Source organism: Bison bison, unplaced genomic scaffold (assembly GCF_000754665.1).
Source record: "Bison bison bison isolate TAMUID 2011002044 unplaced genomic scaffold, Bison_UMD1.0 scf7180017864143, whole genome shotgun sequence".
NCBI classification, from domain to species: Eukaryota; Metazoa; Chordata; class Mammalia; order Artiodactyla; family Bovidae; genus Bison; species Bison bison.
In genome coordinates, this window is record NW_011494715.1 from 8761840 (window position 1) to 8772469 (window position 10630).

At 44.8% G+C, this 10630-nt stretch overlaps 1 protein-coding gene across 1 annotated transcript; it reads left to right on the top strand.

Moving 5' to 3' along the window:
- The first annotated feature begins 6635 nt into the window (after positions 1-6635).
- PFDN4 (prefoldin subunit 4) lies at positions 6636-10139 on the top strand. Its single transcript, XM_010840302.1, has 3 exons — positions 6636-7228; positions 8035-8175; positions 9750-10139. The coding sequence occupies exons 1-3, from the start codon at positions 7109-7111 to the stop codon at positions 9879-9881; spliced, it is 393 nt and encodes a 130-aa protein (XP_010838604.1). The 5' UTR covers positions 6636-7108; the 3' UTR covers positions 9882-10139.
- Positions 10140-10630: the final 491 nt, after the last annotated feature.

Genomic DNA, 10630 nt, shown 5'->3' on the forward strand with positions numbered 1-10630 from the left:
GAGGTCAGAGAAGGCTTTCCTGAGAAGATGTGGTCTGTCGGATTCTGTGAGGAGGGCAAGAGGAGGTTGGGAGTGCGTCCTGCAGAGGCCTGGGTGCATTCAGTGAAAGGATGGCCAGGAGGGAGGGCATTGGGCGGGAGCAGACTGAGCCGTGATGGCAGAGGGCTCTTGGAGGGGAAGGTGGCAGCCCACACACAGGCTCTTCGTCTCAGGAAGGCTTTCACAGGCGCAGTATCTTCCTGTAGGTGTTTCTGGCACCGTGGACAGTTTCTAAGAGGCTAGCGACATGTGCGTCTTCCTCTCTGCTGACTCTCGGAGAAGACAGATGCGTGCCACATGGGTGAGAGCAAAATATCGTAGGACGGCCCTTGGAGTTTAAGAAGAGCTCTTTGCAGTCTGGAGTGCTTTACACTGAGTATTTGTAACATCCACTGGGTCATGACTTTTTATGGTGAGAAGTTAAGATGAGATGACGATTCGGTCTTAACATCTCCAAAGTTCTCCTTTCTCAGACCTGGTTCTTGGCCTGGGTGGGGGCTACAGTCTGATTTTTGTTTATACATCCTGAGGACAAATGTCTCCTCCTCAGAGAAGCCACCTTTGACATTTCAAAGAAGCCCTCCAACACTTCCACCCCTTAAACTGTTTTGCTTTCACCATCACACGTATCACTGTCTAGCAAAAATCTTGCTTTTTACCTAGTTCCTCTAGTAGAATGTAAGCTTGCCAGTACTCACAACGGGGGACTCACATTACCCTGTTGCTAAGTCATGTTCGTCTCTTTGAGACCCCATGGACTGTAGCCCACCAGGCTCCTCTGCCCATGGGATTTCCCAGGCAAGAATACCGGAGTGGATTGCCATTTCCTACTCCAGGGGATCTTCCTGACCCAGGGATGGAACCCAGGTCTGCTTTGGCAGGTGGATTCTTTACCACTGAGGCTCCAGGGAAGCCCTCCTTGCTCTTAGGAGATGCTGAATTAATTAATGACTGTTCATATGAAAGATGAAAAAAAAAATAAAACAAAATTTTGTATTCTAAAAACTGGATAGATAACCTTTAATAAACAAAAATTAAAGCAGATTAAAATTAGCCAGAGTTTCCCTCTAGGACTTCTAGAACCCTAGGGGCCGAGCTGTGAGTTCAGCCTGCTGGTGATAGGTCCCAGACTCAGTGCGAGCATGACTGAGGATGGGTCCCTTCTTCCCGGGATCCCGGGAGAGGCTGATGCTCCTGGCAAGGATGCAAGGGGATTTTAATTTTCACCTGAAATCTTGAGCAGTCACATTTCTCTTAGGCCCAGCAGGATTTCCTTCTAGATCTGGGTCTGTTTTTTGTAATGATTTTTGGCAAACATTGTTCAGAAAATAAAGCAGTTAGCTGTCATTTATGGACAGGTGACTCCATCCCCAGGCCTTCTGCTAGGTGCTCATTATTAGCACTTCTGGAAGGTGGGCATTTTACAGATGACAAAGCTGAGGTGGCTTCAGAGAACTGAAAAGGGCGCCCATGGTTTGTGTCTGTGGGTTTTGCATCCACTCTTGCTCTTTCTGCCACTCTGTGCTGCCTCCAATACTAGGAAAGTCTCCTTCCTCCTTGAGTTATTTTGGCTTCGTGAACGGTAGTAACTACATCTGGCTTTTCTCCTAACCTTTCAGGGCATGAGTCCTTTTAAGAACGGATGAAAGCCACGAAGACCCTTCCACAAGAATGCACACATAACATACCGCATGTCATACACGGTGCCGGGGAGTACATGGGCCTCTCGCAGTCTGCACTCCCAGTTTAGAATTACTCCCTCCCTGCCAAAACGGGGCCTCCAGCAGCAGAGGAGTATTCTGGATCAGTGAGATGAAAACAGAAGCTGCAGTCAGGGAAGCTGCTGACTTGTCTCTTTCCACCGTGGGTCAGGCAGCAGGTGCTGGCCTCACAGCCGGGCTTCAGCCCTTAACCCCACGGAGAAAGCCACCGTTACAGAAGTGAACGCTCGGGTCCAGTGTGCTGGGGGCTGCTGTTCGGTGAGGCTACAGCAGGAACCACCTGCTTTGGGAAGACAGAAGGCAGGTGGCCAGACTCTGAAGCTTTTCAGAAAGCCCTCGTCAGTGAGTCTGAGCAAACCTGCTTCAGATGCAGCCTCAGAAAGTGTGTTAAGCCTCAGCTGTGTTCCAGGTGAACCCTGTGCGGGGTTTCCCGGGGATTAGCCTGTGAAAGCCTTCCCGTGACAGGTGATGTGTAAATACATGTTCAGGCTTTTAAAGATTCAGTATTTAAATTCAGCAGGAGCGGAGAGTCTAGAATTCTCTGTTCCCTGTTGGCTTAGAGAGTTAAAACTTGTTTGTTTGTTTGTTTTTAATTTAAATTTATTTATTTTTAATTGGAAGATAATTGCTTTACAATATTTTGATGGTTTCTGCGATACATCAACATGAATCACCCACAAGTACACACATGTCTCCTCCTGCTTGAAACCTCCTTCCCCCCTCCCATCCCATCCCACCCCTCTAGGTTGTCACAGAGCCCCGGGTGTGAGCTCCCTGCGTCACACAGCAAATTCCCTCTGGCTGTCTAATTGTATATCCGGTAGGGAGTTGAGACTTCTTCTGCGGGGAGATGACTTGAATGCCAACGTATCTGTGTGTGGACTTCGTTTTAGCTTCTGTATTGTATAGCTCAGTGTTTCCCAACCTCCGTATTCATAAAAGTTATGCACCAGGTTGAACATTCAAAGCTATATGTATATCCCATTGTAAAGGACTTTTTTCCAAGATATCTACTTGGTCTCTGAAGAGGCTGATGCGTGTTTACTGGGCGATGGGAGCCTGGGTCAGGGGAGGGCTGAGTTCTAGGAGTCGGCGTGTCTGTCCTGACCGCTAAGCTCCCTACTGCTTGAGACAACAGGTTGCCTGTCAAATGAAAGAAATAAAAGTCACTGGTCATAAGAGACCAGGTGAAAAGACAGGGTGTGGCGTGCTTATTGTGAACCATCACTGTTCCTGGAAACAGAGCCCCAGTGGTCCTCGTTGAAGCCAAGTCTCTTTCCTCCTTTAAGGTGTAGCCATGTGCCTGGTTCCTGTCTGTTAAGTGAGGGGAACTCTAAGCACTAAAAACCTGTTATTTAACAGACTGTTTAAAAATATGTGGTCCCTCATTAATCACCTGACTATCCTCCAATATAAAATAAAATTAAAACTTTTTATTTAATAAAATAAAAAAAGAGAGACAAGTGAAAAGGGGAAGGAAGCAAAACCAAACATGTTCCCTTTGAAGCTCTAAAGCCACGGACTTCCTGCTCCTTCTAGATGCGTGTGATGCATGTTTAAAACACACGCTTATACACACACTTCTGCCTTTAATTTCTGAGTGCTCGCGGGTCTCTCCAGCTCTGGAGCCAGACTGCTGGGGTCGACACCGAGCCCTGCCGCTTGCTCACTGTGTGGCTTTGGGCAGATTCCTGGACCTCTCTGCGCCACGCTTTCTGTAGAATGGTGGTGCTAATGATCCTGTTACTAAGGCCGACTGGAGGATTGGCAGCGCTAATCAAGTACTTAGAAAGCCCTTGGTACACGGTGAGCGCTCAGGACATGTTGCTGTTCAGTCACTCAGTCCTGCCTGACTCTGCCACCCCATGGACTCACCAGGCTTCTCTATCCATGGGATTTCCCAGGCAAGAAGAATGCCATTTCCTTCTCCAGTAAACGTTAGCTGTTACTAATATGATTTCATACTTTGTCATGTAAGCTGTTTAATTTTATTTACCGATTTAACCACATGAATCACATCTGTTCAGTTCAGTCGCTCAGTTGTGACTCTTTGCAACCCCATGGACTGCAGCATGCCAGGCCTCCCTGTCCATCACCAACTCCTGGAGTTTACTCAGACTCATGTCCGTTGAGTCGGTGACACCATCCAACCATCTCATCCTCTGTCGTCCCCTTCTCCTCCCACCTTCAGTCTTTCCCAGCATCAGGGTCTTTTCCAGTGAGTCAGTTCTTTGCATCAGGTGGCCAAAGTATTGGAGTTTCAGCTTCAGCATCAGTCCTTCCAATGAATATTAAGGGTTGATTTCCTTTAGGATTCACTGGTTGAATCTCCTTGCAGTCCAAGGGACTCTCAAGAGTCTTCTCCAACACCACAGTTCAAAAGCATCAATTCTTTGGCACTCAGCTTTCTTTATAGTCCAACTCTCAACCACTGGAAAAACCATATCCTTGACTAGACGGACCTTTGTTGACAAAGTAATGTCTCTGCTTTTTAATTTGCTGTCTAGGTTGGTCATAACTTTCCTTCCAAGGAGTAGGCGTCTTTTAATTTCCTGGCTGCAGTCACCATCTGCAGTGATTTTGGAGCCCAAAAAATAAAGTCTGACACTGTTTCCACTGTTTCCCCATCTATTTCCCATGAAGTGATGGGACCAGCTGCCATGATCTTCGTTTTCTGAATGTTGAGCTTTAAGCCAACATTTTCACTCTCCTCTTTCACTTTCATCAAGAGGCTTTTGAGTTCCTCTTCACTTCTGCCATAAGGGTGGTGTCATCTGCATATCTGAGGTTATTGATATTTCTCCCAGCAATCTTGATTCCAGCTTGTGCTTCTTCCAGCCCAGCATTTCTCATGATGTACTCTGCATACAAGTTAAATAAGCAGGGTGACAATATACAGCCTTGACGTATTCCTTTCCCTATTTGGAACCAGTCTGTTGTTCCATGTCCAGTTCTAACTGTTGCTTCCTGACCTGCATACAGATTTCTCAGGAAGCAGGTCAGGTGGTCTGGTATTCCCATCTCTTTCAGAATTTTCCAAAGGTTGTTGTGATCCACACAGTCAAAGGCTTTGGCATAGTCAGTAAAGCAGAAATAGATGTTTTTCTGGAACTCTCTTGCTTTTTCCATGATCCCGCAGATGTTGGCAATTTGATCTGTGGTTCCTCTGCCTTTTCTAAAACATCTGGAGGTTCACGGTTCACATATTGCTGAAGCCTGGCTTGAAGAATTTTGAGCATTACTTTACTAGCGTGTGAGATGAGTGCAATTGTGTGGTAGTTTGTGCATTCTTTGGCATTGCCTTTCTTTAGGATTGGCCTGGAGAAGGAAATGGCACCCCACTCCAGTACTCTTGCCTGGAAAATCCCATGGATGGAGAAGCCTGGTAGGCTACAGTTGATGGGGTCACAAAAGTTGGACATGACTGAGTGACTTCACTTCACTTCTTTGAGATTGGAATGAAAACTGACCCTTTCCAGTCATGTGGCTGAGTTCTCCAAATTTGCTGCCATATTGAGTTCAGCACTTTCACAGCATAATCTTTTAGGATTTGAAATAACTCAACTGGAATTCTATCACCTCCACTAGCTTTGTTCGTAGTGATGCTTTCTAAGGCCCAGTTGACTTCTCATTCCAGGATTTCTGGCTATAGGTGAGTGATCACACCATGGTGATTATCTGGGTCTTGAAGATCTTTTTTGTGTAGTTCTTCTGTGTATTCTTGCCACCTCTTAATATCTTTTGCTTCTGTTAGGTCCATACCATTTCTCTTCTTTATTGAGCCCATCTTTGCATGAAATGTTCCCTTGGTATCTCTCATTTTTTTGAAAAGATCTCTAGTCTTTCCCATTCTGTTGTTTTCCTCTATTTCTTTTCATTGATCACTGAGGAAGGCTTTCTTACCTCTCCTTGCTGTACTTTGGAACTCGGCATTCAGTTTTTTTCATTTTACGGTGAATTACACCTTATTCACAGAGAAGGCAATGGCACCCCACTCCAGTACTCTTGCCTGGAAAATCCCAGGGACGGGGGAGCCTGGTGGGCTGCCGTCTATGGGGTCGCACAGAGTGGGACACGACTGAAGCGACTCAGCAACAGCAGCAGCACCTTATTCACAGTGAAGCCACGTAAGTGCCACGCTGAAGCGAACGTAAACCTTCACTGTGCGGCTGCGGTCACTGAGATGCATCGTGGCCTCCTGCCAGTGCACCAGCTGGGTTAGAAATTGCGGAAGTGAGCGAGCTCAGCCTGGCGCTCTGTGACAGCCTGGAGGCGGGGTGGGGAGGTGGGGGAGAGGTTCACGGGGAGGGACCCCTGCATACTTGGGGCTGATTCAAGTTGTACAGCAGAAAGCAGCACGACCATGTAAAGCAGTTGTTCAGCCACTAAAGTGTGTCCGACTCTGCCACCCCACGAACTGCAGCACGCCAGGCTTCCCTGTCCTTCAGCTATCTCCCAGAGTTTGCTCAGACTCTTGTCCATTGAGATTGTTGGAACCATCTCATCTTCTGTTGTCCCCTTCTCTTGCCCTCAATCTTTCCCAGCATCAGGGTCTTTTCTATTGAGTCAGCTCTTCGCATCAGGTGGCCAACGTAAAGCAAGTATCTTCCAATTAAAAATAAATTCTAAGAAATTATGGAAGTGGTCAAACTTCTGATAGCCTCAATAAGCTTGAGCAAGTTTTAGCTCTTAGAGAATAAACTAGTCTGAGGCATTTACCAAAATCAACTAGCACATCGCTTTTGCTCCCTGGATTATCTTGATGAAAGAATGTTCCAGCTTGAGAAATTCTGCTCCAGGTCAAAAGGTGACTAACTTGATCCAGGATTTATTCTCAAATGTTGTTTATATTTGAAATGTTTTTGCTGATTAGGCATTCCATAGCATATCAGGTGGAGAAGGCGATGGCACCCCACTCTAGTACTCTTGCCTGGAAAATCCCATGGATGGAGGAGCCTGGTGGGCTGTAGTCCATGGGGTCGCGAAGAGTCGGACACGACTGAGCAACTTTCCTTTCACTTTTCACTTTCATTCATTGGAGAAGGAAATGGCAACCCACTCCAGTGTTCTTGCCTGGAGAATCCCAGGGACGGGGGAGCCTGGTGGGCTGCCGTCTATGGGGTCGCACAGAGTCGGACACCACTGAAGCGACTTGGCAGCAGCAGCATGTCAGGAGAGGCTCTGGGTCTAATGAGGAACCTTCAGCTCGGTAGGGTCTGTGTCTGTGACAGTCTCCACCTCTTGTGATCCTGGACTCTGAGGACAAGCCGTTTATCGAGATGTTTCAGAGTTATGCTAAAAGCTAACCTCTAACCTCTCCATTCAGATTAATTCTACAAAACATTTCAATGTTTTCTCAGGCTGCAGAAGATGTCAATGTCACTTTTGAGGATCAACAAAAGATAAACAAATTTGCACGGAATACAAGTAGAATCACAGAGCTGAAGGAAGAAATAGAAGTAAAAAAGGTATTGAAACTGGATGTTATTTAAGAAACATGAAAGCTCTTCCCGCCGTGGATGTTCATAACTGAACTCGGTCATGTGTGACGGTAACGCTCCTGGGTTCCCCATTGTGCGTCATGTAATACACTCCAGTTAGTTTAAGCAGAAGATGTTAGTTGAGGGAGGTGGGCCGATTGTTGAGGGGCGTGCCCTCTGGCTGAGGGTCGAGGAGCAGCTCCCAGAGCCTCGGCGCAGAGGCCTGGGCCGGTGATGGGGCTGCTGCTTCACCGCTGACACAGAGCTGGCCGGTGCCCTCCTCGGGGAGGACTCTGCCCCGCAGTCCTTGGGACTCTGGGCCTCTGCCCACCCCTGGCCTGCATGTCAGAGCCCACTTCTCATGGCAGCTCGCCTGGACTGAAGGCCAGGTCAAGTGTCTTTGATTAGGGGAATTTATGTCATTATTTGCTTGCATCAAGCAGAGCTGAGAAAGGTGAGTTTGTGTTCGTGTTTTTATTCTGCTAGTGGAAGGCAGAATTCCCAAGGTGAGAAGCGAAGTAGGAGACCTTCCGAGCGGCCGTGGCTACCCCCACGGTGCACTCCCGGGGCCGTGGAGCGGTCTGGGGCTGTCCAGAGGGCAGTGTGCCAGTGGGCTCCTGTGTGCTTCCGTGGGAAGTGCTGTCTAAAAAACGTGAGACCCTCTTATTTTAGTGTGATAATTCCTTTGTGAAAGGGTCTCTTAGAGCGTGGGTGTCCCAAATGACAAGTGGGTTTTACCCTCTATTCGAGAATTTTGAGTGCATTTTTCATTGCTGCTCACTTCTGATATACAGAAACAACTCCAGAATTTAGAAGATGCCTGTGAGGACATCATGCTTGCAGATGACGACTGCTTAATGATACCTTATCAGATTGGCGATGTTTTCATTAGTCATTCTCAAGAAGAAACACAAGAAATGTTAGAAGAAGCCAAGGTATGTTGAAATCTCTCCCTGGAGGGTGAAGTTTACCTCTTAAATTAGGGTTTTATGTCATTATAAAGAATGTGTAATTATAGGTGTAGGGAAAAGAAGGGATGCTAGCTAACATTTCATGGATCCTTCCGATGTCCGAGGTCTTCTCTGAATGCTTGTAAACATGATTTTGTTTAATCTCAAGGATGACTCTGTGGCATATTTGTGGGAATCCCAGTTTAGAGTTGAAGAAGAACAGAGTCTTAGGTTATGGGACTCACCCAGAGTGACAAAGGGGATGATCCCTGAGCCCAGAAGCTGTGGCCTAAATTCATAGTTTTCAGAAAGTACAGAATATCGTAAAACAGAAAACGACGACCACTCGTAGCCCCACCACCCAGAGTTAATCGTCCGTGGCAGACAGTTTCATATATTTCTTTCATGTTCTCTTCCTCTGGGTATTTTTGCGTCACATTTTGGCCAGTTCACATCCTAGTGGGAGTACTTTATTGTTCCACTCAGTGTTCATTTATCCAGCAGGTCTTCTCCAGGAGCCTGTTGGGGCCACATGTGCGTTAAAAGCATCACTTTTGACGGCCGTTCAGTGTCGTGTTAGAGGACTTTGATTCAGCTCACTGTCCTCTCCTTACAGTAATTTGTTTTCACTGTTTTTCTGTAGGAATATTGTGGTGAACATTCTTATTAAATCTTTGTTCACCTTTAGGAAGTTTCTTTAAGGAAACAATCAGAGAAGTGTAATTACTGGGTCAGAATATGGATTCATTGACAACATTTGGGCTTGTTAAAAATTCAGGTTATTGAGTCCAGCGCCAAGAATTCCTTATTCGTGAGGCCTGGAGGGGCGCCCCGGTGACCTGGGGGCCCCTCTTTGAAAACCACTGGCTAGATTTCTAACATGTTAACATTGCTGATACTAGACATTCTTCTTTTATTCCAGATGTTAACGGGTATGTGTATTATTTGTGTGATTCCATTTTTTCTTTGTCATATTTAGGAAAAATCCTTTTGACCCTGGCCAGGAAGGGATTTCTGACATTCCATGCATTTTGTGTGGCAAAGCTTCTCTGTCATAAATGAGACTCATTACGGCTCTTTCAGAGTCTGACTCCAGGGGCCTCATAGTTAGGAAACCTGCCAGATTTTGATAAGTTGTTACTCTTAATTATTGGTGGGAGTGTGAATTTTTATCATTTCCTCTAGTTCCATAGTTATTTTTGTGGGAAGTTGAAAGAGGCTGTGTCAGAAGGCAGGCCCATGGTAAACTGTTTACCTAAAATGTTTATATATCATTCTTTCTTTATTGGGATATGATCATTTATTTTATCTTACTCTGTTAAGTCAGCCAGAACTGAGAAAAGCCTGACTTATTCTATAATAAGCAAATACAGATCATGCCCACATTCAGACTTTTGGTTTAGATTTAATTATCAGTATTATTTAGCTGCCTGTCCAAGTTTAGGAAGTGTTTGACCTAAAATCCTTCCCAGATGTTATTTCATCCTTCATCCACAGATGCTCAGAAATCATCCAATTGAATAGAATCAATTTAAACTAATCTTTTTTTTTTTTGGCAGAAAAATTTGCAAGAAGAAATTGACACCTTAGAATCCAGAGTGGAATCAATTCAGCGGGTGTTAGCAGATTTGAAAGTTCAGTTATATGCAAAATTCGGGAGTAACATAAACCTTGAAGCTGATGAAAGTTAAACATTTTATAAAATTTTTTTTAATTTGTTTAATAAACTTGAATATTGTTTAAAATGATAATTTCCCTTCTTCAAATGAAATGGAAAGCAAAACTTTTTTTAAATTTTTCATTTATTTAACGGAAACTTGCCTATTTTCATGTCTTGCTTATTTATTTTATATTTTTAAAAGAAGACAGTATTCATCTATGTATTTTGCATAACAGTTATATCAACTGTAGGGGCTTCATGTCATGTTATTAAAATCAGTTAAGCAGTCTTTCATGTTTCTGTATTGTCATTTAGAATGTTTGTGCCATTTTTACTCCCAAGAAGATTCTAACGGTTACGCGCGTCACGCTGTTCATCTGTGTCTGTTTCAGTTGCCGCTTTGAGATGATGAAACCACTGCTTCCATCCCGTGTATGTCTGTCTCTTTTCACTCACTTCCCAGCTGACACTTTGTTGTGTACTAAAACATATGTGTGCTTTATTTAAACATGTGCAGTATATATTACATCTTAGCATATATACTTCTTACATATATTGGTTTAAGAGTCCAGATGACGCAGAAACAAGTTGAGGCATGTTGAGCTTCATACATAGAGCAGAACAACCGAGATGAACCAATAGAGATGTTTAGGTTCTTTTTTTTTTAAATTACGTTTTAGGCTTTATTTATAATTAACTGCGGTTTATATTGATAATGATGTGGAAGTTAAGCAGCTATGTATTTAAAAATAAGGCTTTTTTCCTTAAAGAGTACATTTA

Bases quoted from the DNA above. Each gene is read 5' to 3' on its own strand.
- PFDN4 (XM_010840302.1), top strand. From the start codon at position 7,109: ATGTTTTCTCAGGCTGCAGAAGATGTCAATGTCACTTTTGAGGATCAA. The intron at 7,229-8,034 runs GTATTGAAACTG...TCTGATATACAG, and splicing joins AAGAAATAGAAGTAAAAAAG to AAACAACTCCAGAATTTAGA. The intron at 8,176-9,749 runs GTATGTTGAAAT...TTTTTTTGGCAG, and splicing joins AAATGTTAGAAGAAGCCAAG to AAAAATTTGCAAGAAGAAAT.